The 13,734-nt window shown below is 33.4% G+C and overlaps 1 protein-coding gene across 2 annotated transcripts in view; it reads left to right on the plus strand.

The window, feature by feature from the left end:
- Positions 1–13,734, plus strand: part of LOC105144026 (neprilysin-11) — a 17,229-nt gene that overhangs the window by 1,624 nt on the left and 1,871 nt on the right. Inside the window, exons 2-13 of one of the 2 annotated variants that reach the window (XM_011052665.2) lie at positions 6,914–6,981; positions 7,626–7,804; positions 7,963–8,208; positions 9,199–9,404; positions 9,790–9,966; positions 10,321–10,419; positions 10,810–10,954; positions 11,861–12,075; positions 12,490–12,666; positions 12,758–12,920; positions 13,033–13,081; positions 13,637–13,704. In XM_011052665.2, coding sequence (XP_011050967.1) covers positions 6,914–6,981; positions 7,626–7,804; positions 7,963–8,208; positions 9,199–9,404; positions 9,790–9,966; positions 10,321–10,419; positions 10,810–10,954; positions 11,861–12,075; positions 12,490–12,666; positions 12,758–12,920; positions 13,033–13,081; positions 13,637–13,704 — 1,792 coding nt within the window. The remainder of the gene's footprint in view (positions 1–6,913; positions 6,982–7,625; positions 7,805–7,962; positions 8,209–9,198; positions 9,405–9,789; positions 9,967–10,320; positions 10,420–10,809; positions 10,955–11,860; positions 12,076–12,489; positions 12,667–12,757; positions 12,921–13,032; positions 13,082–13,636; positions 13,705–13,734) is intronic. The other variant, XM_011052669.2, reaches the window with a different exon arrangement.

The following is a 13,734-nucleotide window of genomic DNA, read 5'->3' on the forward strand; positions in this document are numbered from 1 at the left end:
CCAAAATACAACATCTTCGAAGTACAATCGTATTCGATTTTTCAATCAATTTAAATGAAAGTGCATTCAGTCGATCACTTTTTGGCAAAGAACAAAATCTTGAATCATTTTTTTATCATTTTTTGTCACAGTGCAAAATGATGAAAAATGATTGTAACTTTTCCAATTTTGGTCTTTATCGAAAAAAAATCAAACGAATATATTTTTGTCAAAGTGGAATTTAATTAATGGAGGATTAATTAATTAAAATGTGCATTAAAAGCGGAAATTGTTTTAAGAATTTTCTGTAATTTTTAGATTGATTTTTAATGAATAGTAGCTTGCAGCTACTGTTATTTCAGATATTTGAAACTTTATCGTTAGATATTAAATAAATTTTATTTCTGCGCGATTGTGGATTTTCGACCTGCAATCGATCAATCGATTTTTTCTTCGATTAAATCCAATTAAGAGGAAAAAGTAAACTGCCGTGTTCGATTATACTTCGTTAGAAATCACAAGTAGTCGAACATTGCTGCAGCCAATTCTGGTTTTCTTACTTGACGGAAAAAGAGGTCAATCGCGTGCAGGTGAAGGATAATTAAAATAAGACCAGTTGCTAACATCGAATATCACTTGATATTATTCGTGCTCGAGGCAGATAAAGCGATGCCATTTACGGCGATTATCTATTATTCCCTTTTGCGACATGACTACGCAGTTCACGCATTTTTTTCTTTGGTTTTTTAATCGAATGGTTTCTCCAATTAGAAATGATTATAAATAACGCTGCAGGTAAAAAAATGTACTATCGAAAATTGAGATTGAACTATGATTTTGACGCTGCTAGCTTTTTAAATGTTTGGACAAATAGTTCGGATCATTTTTATCAAGTTCTTTTTCACATAAACGATCGCGTTTATCCTCTATTTCTTCCGCTCGTCTCTGTGATCCGTTCGTCTTGTCTAATCGGCTCGTCCGCTATCTATGCGATACGGGTCGCGTAACTCGCACATTGCCTCCGTATTCCAGCGAGATCGTCACAGAAGCGATTCTTCGATAGTGAAAAATAAGGCTGAAGAAGTGGAGCGTGCGGACACGATTCGCGAGCGAGCGACCGGCAAGTTGAGATTCGCTCGAGAAATTTTAGTCAATGGCAAGAAGAGCACTTGAAGCGAATTCCACGAAGCCCTTCCCCGGAAGCTCGTTAAACAGCGTTTACGGCTCGCGTGTCTCAATCGCTGCGTCAGAAATATATCAAATATCAGTCGCTTAAGTTAACTGATGTACAAACGGATTATCATTTGTTCTCTGTTTTGGCTGGAGACTATACTTACTGTGAAGTAGTCCAGCTACGATAATCGATCAAGATCTGCAAAAAACCGGGACGTCGATTCTATACCTACAATCTAGCGTGACTAGAACTGGAAAAAGAGTCTGTCTGCATTAATTAGAATTCTGGTTGAAAATGAATAATTGGAATTTTCTGGTTGAATCTATTATATTAATTAAGAGAAATACATCTATTTTCACTGAAAGCGAATCTTAGCGCGTCGAAATCTTTTCAATCACTTGAAACGCAATCATGAGCAGAACTAAAGTAATAACATTACATATATATTAAACTGACAAGCAATTTAATGATTTTTTTATGATAAATAAGATGCTTAGATTAGCATCTTAAATTATTAATATTCTTCCAAGATTCTTATTTATATATAAAAAAATGATTAAATTGCTTTTCAGTTTAATATGTAATGTTATTACTTTAGTTCTGCTCATAATTTCAAGATCAAAAAGATTTCTTAATAAGAACTGTAAATAATTTATAGCAAAAGATATTGTCTTAGCCGAAATCCAAACCTAGATCTTCCGTGCATATTCCGTGTTGAACCCATTACAATTCTAATTGAGATAGAATTAGAACTTTTATACGATCAGAATTTTCTGATTTATTTTCAATTATTATAGTAATTTTTCTCAGCGAGGGGGATTCATGAAATTCTATAAGATTTTGCGAAAGTACAGAAATTTATAGAACAGTTCGAAGTCGGGGAATGAGATCGGGAATAATTTCAACGAACGCGTGCAGCTCGCGTATAAATAAAAGAGACGGAGAAAAAATGATATCGTCAAGTTACGGTCGCTGATGCCAGAAGTCACTGACCACCTTTACTACTGTAATTGTATTATCAAGTAATAGGGCGATAATGGGTTTCAAGCATCAACAGCCTGGCATTTACGATCTCCTTACATTCGTGTCGCTGATAGGATCTTCTCAATGGAGCATTCAGGCGCTCCACTTGCGAAATATCAGAACGCGTGAAGCTGTGTATGGACCCCATACGTGTCAGTCACTTTTGAAGGTAGCCTACTGGGTGTCATCTTCCCCGTGGAGCTACATTTTGCAGTATCAGTAATCGATTAAAAAATAATTTTGTCGCTTGTTAGGCTTATCATTATCCGTTGGATAAAAATCGCGAATAATATTAAAAATAATTATCGCGCTTTCTCGAGAGTCGTTGAAGGATTCTTGGTCTTAAAGTTCCTCAAGTAAAAATTTGAACATCGTCCGTCACACATACTTTCAGATAACTGAAATGATTTTAATCACTATGGTTTAATTAATATCTATGCAATTTAATAATACATAAAAATACAATAAAAATGGATTTAATTTAATTCAATTCATTATATTATTATTATCATCATAACAAGTAAGATAAAATAAATAATAGTAGAATGTAAACTTCTTTGCAATTTGTCTGAAACATATGATGGATCAAATAAAAATCTAAATAGCGTCTAAACTCTCACTTCTATATTCTCTTTCTCTATCTGATTTGTTTTAATTTTGAAACACACTACTTTTCAACGCGATATCTTCATATAAACATATTAAATGTATCTTTTTGGAATAACTAAACGAATGAGATGTTATGGTACGTTCATGTTGTATCTTTTTGCGTGAGGAAACGATCTAAGAAAAATACACTCGCCTCTCAGAACAGACTGCGAACATAAACGAGAATAATGAGTCGGTCGAGACGTTCGTTGTAGGAGTCTCTTGGTGAAGGAGTTTCTTAAGACAACGACCCACGATAAACTGGCCAAATTTCTAAATTGAGCCGTTTATTTTAGAAGTGACACGAATTACAAATATTTGAGCGTACAATTAATTTACACATATGCATAAACTAGCGTTGGAATTTGAAAAGCTTCTCTAATGCCCATTTCCACCAATGTAAAAGTTAACTTCAATCTCAATTTAACTTATACTTTTCGTCTTTTTTTTTAGTTCTGATATCCATTTACCGATGTAGGTTAATTTTAATCTCAGTTCAATTAATTTTTCATCTTTTTTTAGTTCTAAGAATTATAAAATGATGAAGAATAAATTAAACCGAGATTAAAGATCAACATTTGTATAAATTGGTATTAATAAGTAAGTCTGTGATTCAGCTTTCGCTTTACATTTTTTTATTTCCATGAATCGTATAATTTCGTTGAAATGATATGGGAAAAAGATTGAATTGCGTGCGCCGGGTTCTAGTTGTTTATCGCTTTGCTGTCGCATCGGTTGCGGAAAGGATCTATTAACGTGACGTAAAGTATTAATTACGCGATATCCCGCAACGAGACAAAGGTGAGGGAGGCCGACGCGAAGCATTATCCCGTCGAGAGATAATCGGCGATGCATTAGTGAAATCAGTCATCATCTCGCCTGCAATGATTGCATCTAAGGACGACGGGAAGAGGAATTCTTCGCGATGCGCGAACGTGAGCCAGTTCAGCGAGTACTTCCTCTATCGAGATAAATTGCGATACCATCAGCAATCCGTCGCGAAACCCAATGTCAGACGCGGTGTGCTAATTGCTCAGTTGATGGAATTTACATCCTCAGCCTCCTTTTGGCTCGACATTAAGATCTTACGCCACACAAGGATAACATCATTTCAGAAGCAACGTTGATCGGATGATAATTACCGGATTGCAAGGACGCGAATCGGAAGTGGATGATGAGGCCGATGACAATTACCGACTAGGCCACCTGTGAATGATCAGCTGAATGGAAAACATTTATCGTGATGAATATGTCACTTTCGTATGTCCTCCTTAAATTTCTGTGATTTTTTCCGCGCTATCATGATGCGATAAAGAATTCTCGTAACGACGATTGAACACGAGGGGTAAAAAGCAAAACAGACATTCTATGATCGTGCATTACTGCCTGCATTAAGTACGGTCATTAAAAATTAGATTAATTGTCTCATTACGACGAGGGGAATAGGAAGAGGAGATAATACATATTGTATATCGCGTAATAAAAGTCGCGTTGTAATAAAAGTCATATGTACTCTGTTTTTGAGAGAAAAGACTTTTTACTAATTTTTTTCTTTTTATAACGATTGAATCTCTACATTAGAAAATAATGAATGAAAAGGATGTTCAATATTTAGATTCACGATCTATTACAGCTGATCGATTAATCGATTGTTAAATGCAGAAATGACTCTTTTCCACTTTGACTCAGAATTTAAATTAAAGGGAAGAAGAGAAATAAACAGAGAGAATAACTAGAAATAACTTGGATTCACAGCGCAATGGTATTACAGAGAATCGATCTGTTTACTCGGACAGAGAAAAAGGAAACTAGAATAAAATAGATAAATGATTGCGTAAGTTCGTATGGTTTACATGATAGACAGATGAGAGAGAGAGAGAGAGAGAGAGAGAGAGAGAGAAAGAGAGAGAGAGAAGAGACAAGAAAAAGGCGCCAGCGTTTCTCGCATCAAGCCTGCCGATTCGATAGATTGCAGCACATAATGGGAACATTGTCGAAGTCAAACACCCACCAATGTGTCTGTACAACACGCGGAAAATCAGATTCTCGCATCTCGAGTAAACATGAAGCTAGCTGTGTAACTTCCCGAGGGCTTAAGACCGATTTCAGCAACATCAAACAACATTAATCACGTTTATCTAAATTCTTTATCTACTATTGTGATTAATTACACGATCCAGTAAGAATCAGTTAAATTATAGCAGAAAGCTATTAATCTACGTAAAATCTGTCTTGAGAAAAGAAGAGGTACTTTCTCAATTCTTGAAAATTTCTTTTAGATCCAGTATCTTCTGATTTAATATGCTTTCAATCTTAGAAATCTTGCAAAATTATATTATTCAAGTTAATAATGCGATACGTAATAAAAAAAAAACCTTGCAAATGTAAGTATTAAAGGTACATTGTATGCATTAATTACAAAACGATAAAAAATGTAATCGTTAGAATCATCGGCAGTGAAAGGATTAATAAAGTAATATGAAACGAAAGGAGATGCCTTAGAAACGTGCTTATTAACGAAAATAATCAGAAAAGACAGAAGAAAGCGAGATACGTACTGTTTCATATTGGAGTCGGTTGTGTCAACTTTATACTTCATTAATTTTAAATTAAATGTTTTTTTTCTGACAATCTAAAGATTTGTGATGGAGTACACGAGGAACATTTAGTCGGCCATAATTAATCAAAGTTGGTGAAGCGGAATGATTTAGGAATTAGGTCGTCTTAAATTCTTATTTGTTTTGGATGAGTCATTAAAATTTTTGATTTGTCAATATTATAATTGAAGAGTAATTTAGAAATAAGTGATAAATAATTGAATTTAAGATTGGTTGAGTCTTGTTTTACTACCTCGGATGTTAAAAAAGATTATTTTTTATGAAAATATTTAAAAAGTTGTCTGGTATTAAAAATAGAAAAGCAAAATGCTGTTATGTCAATTAACTCCAAAGTGATTTTAATCAAGTTTATCTTATAACATTTAATTTATTATTCCGACTGTAAGACAATGATATAAAATGTCTCCTCGACCCAATAGAATTTTTGTACGGAAAGACAATGCGTTTTATGAGATCGTTCTTTCCGACCTGTTTCACGCACGCCGTAATTACACGGCGGGAAAGAGTGACTATACTACATGGTTTAAATCGGCGAGGTATCATCATCCGTCGCGGCGTTAAAACCGTATGATCGATACACTCACCTTGCCCCAGAATCGGGATTAAGCTTACAGTCATTATTCTCCTCGTGCCCAATATCCTGCCAGGCGATCCTCATCCTATTAAATCCGAAACCATCGAAATCGCTATTCGCGACAATGACGTGGCAAATAAATGAAAAAACGACCTTACGTAAGAGCCAAACGCGGAATTAAACATCGAAGCGCACGAGAACGCTATTGTTTGGACGCACATCGTTCGCACGTAAATCTATCAGCATTCCTCCATTTTAAGTTACATTTTTAGTATACTCTATTTTTAAATACACTTTGTCATTGCTCACTTTAAAATTGCCGTTATAGAAAATAAGTTGAAGAAATTATTTATCACGCTAATAAAACAAAGAATCTTAAATTTTGTAACGTTAATAGGCACTAACTGCTATTTTTAGTAAAATCGAATCAATATTTTAATAGATAAATAATATTAAAAATTTTTTCCACAACTTTTTAAATCTTGATTTGTTTAAATCTAAAATTTTCTATGAGGATTTTCAGTAGAATTTTTATTCTCTGCTTAGAATGCAATTCAAGAAAATCGAGTTATCTGTTTTCAGTGAATTCGCTCTCGTAGAGTCACTTCAAGGTCCCTGCAAACTTATGCGAGATGCATCTGTTTTAATTGCACTTTGATCTCTCACATTTTCATGGCACGAAGCGCAGAAATCAAGTCATAAGATATTGCTTCTTTGTTAGATCAAAGTAGCTTTGCGGTGCGCTAACGTTTCGTTACTTCGAAGTTAAATATAATGTTGCAGATGCAACGATAGACACATTCTTCGACAGCACGCTCGTTAGTATTAATAGAGTAAAATATGAAGAAATGGACAGTCAGTTATTATAAAATATATGTCATTATTTTTCTTTTGAAGGTGAACGATCCGGAGGATAATGAGAGAGACACGGTAGAGAACGCGAAAGGAAATTCGGACGTCTCGTGGTAATAAGGGTTCTCTTTACTTATAAAAAAGAATCAATAACATTTTCTTACTTTTTATTTTTCTTATTTTAGATTACTTGCTATTAATTGCTTATACTATAATATACTCTTTAAAAACAAGTCTATTAAACATATAATTACCTTTAAATACTGTTTTGTGTTTTTGTGAATCTTTCAAAGGTTTTATGAAACGCTTAATGGAATAATTATTTGTTTAAATTTTTCTTCTTTTCTTCTCTTTCAGTCACAGTACGTACAGTTACGTATTTGTCATATAAAATAATTTTGCTGATTTGTAATATTGTTTCAAGTATGTATATATCAATGTCAAAAACGCAAGTCTCCGAATACAGACTGGAAAAGCTTTAAATGATTTTCTACAAATATTTCTTTTAAAAATGTTCTGTGTCTAATAATCTTTTCATGTAAAAAAAAGTTAATAGTGATTAATTACTTATTTTGAATATTAAAGGTACTAACGAACAATTAAATTTTTATAACAATTTCTTATGCATTTGACAAAAAATTCAACAGTAAACAGTCATAAAATATTAATTGTTATATATATGCAAAAAAATCATGTTGTCAAATTATAATATGTTGCAAAGTTTCATTGTTGGAATCTTTCCATTGTTTTTCCACAGGAATTACAATCAGCGAGATGAAAAGAAATCAAGCGGAAAGGAGATGCGGCTCGTAATAGTCGTCGGATTGTTAGCAGTTACCGTTATCGCCCTTATCGTGGCACTAACTTTGCAAATGGCAGTCTTTCGCAAAGAAGAATACAAGGAGATGTGTCAGAGCGAAGAATGTATTAAGACAGGTATCTTTTATAAACGCTCTATTATATTTTCAAAAAATAAGTAAATCAGGAAAATTTCTTCATTCGAAAGAAAGTGCCAAGATAATTTGTTTCATTTAAATTATGATTATGCTGAAATGTCAGATAATTTCACGGTAAATTTACTTCTGTTATCATAGCGGCGCGAGTGATAGGTGGGATGAATAGATCCGTGAATCCCTGCAAGGATTTCTACAATTTCGCCTGCGGTGGCTGGATCAATAAACATCCAATTCCACAAAGTCAGAGCTTTTGGGACCAACTGAGTTTGCTTAGGGAGAAACTTCTAGAAAATTTAAGGATTTTACTTGAGGAACCTGATAAGGAGAACGACCTTAGGCAAGTGAAACTGGCGAAAGCTCTTTACAGGACCTGCATGGATGTCGGTAAGTTTTAAGAATAGAATTATTAAATAAATTGGTGAAATATTTTTGAAAAAAAAATTTTTTTAATTTGCAGAAAATTTTTTTTGTAAATTATTTGATAAGAAAATAATTCATGGAATAGGTGCACTATAAAAATAATAGCTTTAATACGCAGCTAATAATACGCAGTTCCTAAGAATATAAAAAAAAAATGGTATCAAAATTATAAATTAACAATATTAAAATAAAAATAAAAATAGGGATCGCTTATATGAATAAATCAAGTACGAGAAACGTCATTCATATGATCAAAGTTAAATGGCAGAATGATACATTTATACAAAAAATAATTTTTATATCTGCAAATATATGCGCATCGATTACAGCACAATCCAATTAAAATAATAATATTATCCTAAATTGAATTAGGAAGATTATAAATCTTATTATTAAAAAATCACATCTATTTAAAATACGAAGCATTTTTTAACAGGAAAATTTTTCGAGGAAAAAGGACGATGATTATTATTTCCACGCGAACTAATTCTCTATCAAGATTTTCTTTCGTTAACTCTATAATTTACCTGCTTCGACAATAAATTATTCATTAATTATTGCTCTTTCGTGCAAGAACGGAATGTGCGTAATTGCATTTACATAAGCATAAATTTGAAAGAATAAACTCATCTAACAATACATTGCCGTTCGCATTGCGACGTATCATTACCGTAATCAATAACGTAATCAATAATAAGATGAATTGACTACTTTATTAGCACAAAGAAGTAACCGGATCTCGTATCTGCCTTCAAATAACGATTGCAATTGTAAAGCGGAAAAACCAAGCGTGCAAATGATTTAAATACTTAGAAACGATTGCAAATCTTTCTGCGTGGAAAATAGAAATAGAAGTAACGTTACGCGCAATTAAAATCAAGCTGTAAAATGTATATTTGTAGCCTTGATGTTGAAACTTATGATTTAAAATTACGGAAAATTATCGGATTGCAGCGAGTGTTGAGGCTTTAGGATTGGAACCCATCTTCGAGGCACTCAATAGTCTAGGTTTACCAAAGGAACCACCGATGCAGGATAAAATACCTTCTCTTGACATATCGAGAATGGCTGGCATAGCGCAACGAACGTTAGGTTTGAACCTCTTCGTCAATTTCTACATCAGCGAGGACATTAAGGATACTACAAAGAATGCGATGGTGGTGAGAATACATCCAAAATATTACAAATTTTAATAAAAGAAAATTTAGAATAATTCTACGAATGCAAAATTCAAATCAAGATGGAAAATAAATCTTAAAACAAAAAAATTTTTTCTTACATAAAAATTAAAAGCATATTTTAATATTTTAATATTCTTCAGAATATTTTAATATTTTTCAAAATTACATTAAACTATATTTTAGTAATATCTCGATAGACGATTTTATTTTCTACTCTAATAAAAAAAAAGCAATGATCGTTACGTCTTTTAAACACTATACATAGAATAATTTAATTCGATGTAAATAATGAAAAAAAATTATTCTGCATAAATATTCTGTACGTCTTTTTCTCGTAACATATAGAAAACGAAATTTCTTTTAGATGGAGCAAGTATCTCCTGGATTCAGTGAGCGTTATTTATTGGATCCGCGACGTTTTCAATCGGAATTAATGGAGTATAAAAAATATATAAAGTCCATGGTCGAACTAGCGGGAGCTGGTAATATGAGTGCGAATTATGCTAACGAGATTTTAGAATTCGGCACGAAACTCGCCAAGGTAAGTGGCTTGTACATTGAACTCGCAATATATTTATTCTAACATCGTGTTACACAGTGTTATTTATTAACACGTATTAATTTTTAATATATAGACTTTATATCAAAGATATAAACATATATAGATATTATATATTATTATTAATCATATATTATTATTGATATATAAATATCTTAAAATGCAACGCACTTGAGATTATCTAGTTAATGTTAATCATGATAAATTGATCTTTCATTTTTAATAAAAAGTTAATAATCAGTTGAATGTCCCGACACTTATCCTCGATTACTCAGCTTCCAATGTGAGGATAATCATTTCCAGGAATACGTTTAAATTCTTTTGAAATTCGTCCAGATCATGGCAACAAATGAGGAACGACGTGGCAAGGATCATCTCATTCATGAAGTGTCGATCGACGACCTGCAACAACTCACCGATTTACGAGCGCAGCAGGTACGCGATAACATCACTGTTTATTTTTTCATAATATTCATGGATATTACATGATAAACGACTGAAATTAAATTAATACGAGTATCTATGATATTTGCATTTTAGCGAGGAATATTTGGAAATACATGTAATTCTCATCAAAATTCTAAAATCAAATTCAAGAGCTCCGCTGGTGAATGAAGTACTATTTAAAAACTCACGAGATTATTACCAGACAATAATAGAAATAAAGAAATTAAAGTTTATCACGATTCTTATGATGATTGCACATTTTTAATCCATAAATTTACTCGTATTTGTTTTCCTAAGTTGAGTCGGGGTTGTCGGAAATAGAGCGAAATGAATCTCACTTTTAATGCACGAGTAATTAAGGGCGAGACACTGTTTCAGTGGAACTGGACAAAATACGTGAAGGCCGTGTTCGAGAACACAAATGTCACGATAAATCCGACCGTGGATCGGATTATCATCGTGGACTTGAAGTATTTGCAGCAATTGCCGCTTCTGCTATCCGTCACTCCATCCGCTACGATAGGTACGTCCAATTTTGGCACCCTCGTCAAACCGAGCACGATTGACACTTGGGGTAATGTGTGCTCGTTCAATCTGCAGCGTATATTGTTGCTTTTCCACTTGCGTCCATTTACGTCCGCTGTGTAAGAGAAGAGAGAGAGAGAGAGAGAGAGAGAGAGAGAGAGAGAGAGAGAGAGAGAGAGAGAGAGAGAACTACGTAATGCGGAAGCATTCTCTTTGCGCTCATACTACATACAATATATTCGAACAACTTGCAACAACCCAGCAAATAAGTTGACGTTATTTCTCGACATTTTGACGACAAAATAACGTTAAAGTTTGTCTAAGGTAGTTTTATGAAATCTTTCCTCCCAAAGATGAAATAATTGAATCCTAAAATGAATAACTTTGACTCAAAATTGGGATGATTTTGGATGTGCATTGTGTAGGCATTTTTTAAATTTGAATCAAAGTCCCGAATAGACTAAAGTTACTCTATTTTACGATAACTGAAATGACAAGTAATAAACCAATTTCCTGATAGCGTTATAAATAAGAAATCTCGTGTTTTTATATATAAATTCGCCTTATGAAAGTTTCCCTAAATTTCTCCTTTATTTACAAGTTCATCCTCGAGTACTAAAGATTATTGTTGCAATGAAGACGTTTATTGGAAGTGTCGGTAATCCATGATGGATAATATAGGATGTTTCTACAACCAGAGATAGAAAACGAATAGCTAGAAGAGGTCACCGAGAGAGATCGAAAGCTATCATATCTACAGTAATTATAAATCGCGATTGTTTCACCGCGTTAAAACCACCGATATGTATAATATAATAATAATAATACATACCAATAGTGTTAAGACAGTCGGTGTTTAATAAGGTGCCGATAAATAATATTAACATCGAGTCGATTTTTACAGTGCGATACGTTTGGTGGAGTGTGTACGCGACCGTTGCCCCTTTGACGCTGCAGAAGTTTCGCGATCTCGGCTTCCAGTTCTGGCAGAAGATCTTCGGGTTAAAGGAAAAGACCCCGCGCTGGAAGGAATGCACTGGAAATGCCAACACGAACTTTGGCATGGCGTTGAGCTACATTTATGCGCAGAAACACTTTAATGAACAAGCGCGAGAAAAGGTTCGCACATGCAATTAGTATTTTTCAAGTATTGGAAAGATAAGTCGGTAAACTGCAGCCCATTATCTGTTTAAATATAATAATTGTATTAATTTTATTTTATTATGTAATCTGTTTATTTTTTATTTTATATTAGTATTCATAATTTTTATGTCATTATTATATTTTGTTATTTTAAGTTATAAAATCTTCTTTCTTATTGTATAACTATTATGATATCTTCATCTCGATCTTCATAGTTTGCAAAGTTTCTATCACTATCTGATCCCTTTTTTTTATCTGGACAAAATTTGCCGATCTCTAATATCTATGAGGTACCTTAAAAGTGCGAAACTCAGACTGTATCCGCTATCCAATTTGCTAGCGTTTATATTGAGGATGTAACGATGATTCACTATCGTTGATTGAAAATAGGCGTTGGAGATGCTGCTGGATATTAGGGCCGCGTTCGATGAAATGGTCACGGAGCTAGATTGGATGGACGCCGGAACGAGAGCTCGAGCTCATAAAAAATTGCACGCGATGAGGCCATTCGTAGGATTTCCCGATTGGATCACGAATCCAAAGGAATTAGACAAATTTTATGAAGGAGTGAGTTTTTTCAAATTCTATCATATGTTTTCCTACAATCACATGTATATCCTAGCCCAGCTGCGGAAACTGCAATATCTGGTCTGTTTAGGTAGAGGTGATCGATGGGAAGCTGTTCGAGACTTTGCTCAAGCTAACTAATGTGGCGATGAAAAAAAGTCTCAATAATTTGCGCGAGAAGCCTGACAGGAGTAGATGGATATCGTCGGGCACGACAGTAAACGCATTTTACAGCGCGATATTAAACTCAGTCAGTAAGTGTCTTAATACCAATTTTCTAATTAATTGAATCCATCGTCGTCACTTTATAAAAATTTAATTTCATTATTCAAAAAGAGAAATACGTGATCTCTCTTTTTTTTTTAGCTTTTCCAGCTGGTATCTTACATCCTCCATTTTATGGCAACGGACTGGAGTATGTATGAACTTATATTTTAAAGCTAAGATCAAATTGTCATCTACTCATATTTTACTCGATCACTTCTTTATACGTGATACATAATCGTAATTGTTTTTTGTACGCAAGATTTTAATATTTTATATGTGTCATGTCACATTAAAAAATCTGTATTACATTATAGATTTTTAAATGTGTAAAATTCACAAAAACTATTAGGTGTTGGAATTAATTCGTAGCGTTTTACAAGTGATGGGAAGTACTTTCATTAATGTATTTTTTAATGCTCATGTGAAATAAATAACATTCTTTCATTTAAAAACGCTACGAATTAATTCCAACACCTAATATTATTAGTAATAAAATTATTATTGAATAAAATTTCGTTTACTGATTAGAAATGTCAATATTTAATTATTGTGTTGTATAATTTATTTGTTAAAATGCTGTGGATTTTAATTAAAAACGTAAAAATGTGAGCTCACACATATACACACACACACACACACACACACACACGCGAAAATGAAATTCTTTATCATAGCCATTAAACTTTAACATTCCGCATCGCAGATCCATAAATTATGGCGCTATAGGGGCGATTATGGGCCATGAGCTTACGCATGGTTTCGACGATCAAGGTGCGTAATCAATGACGCGATATATTTACG

This window comes from Acromyrmex echinatior, chromosome 16, assembly GCF_024713525.1.
Source record: "Acromyrmex echinatior isolate Ae372 chromosome 16, ASM2471352v2, whole genome shotgun sequence".
NCBI lineage: Eukaryota > Metazoa > Arthropoda > Insecta > Hymenoptera > Formicidae > Acromyrmex > Acromyrmex echinatior.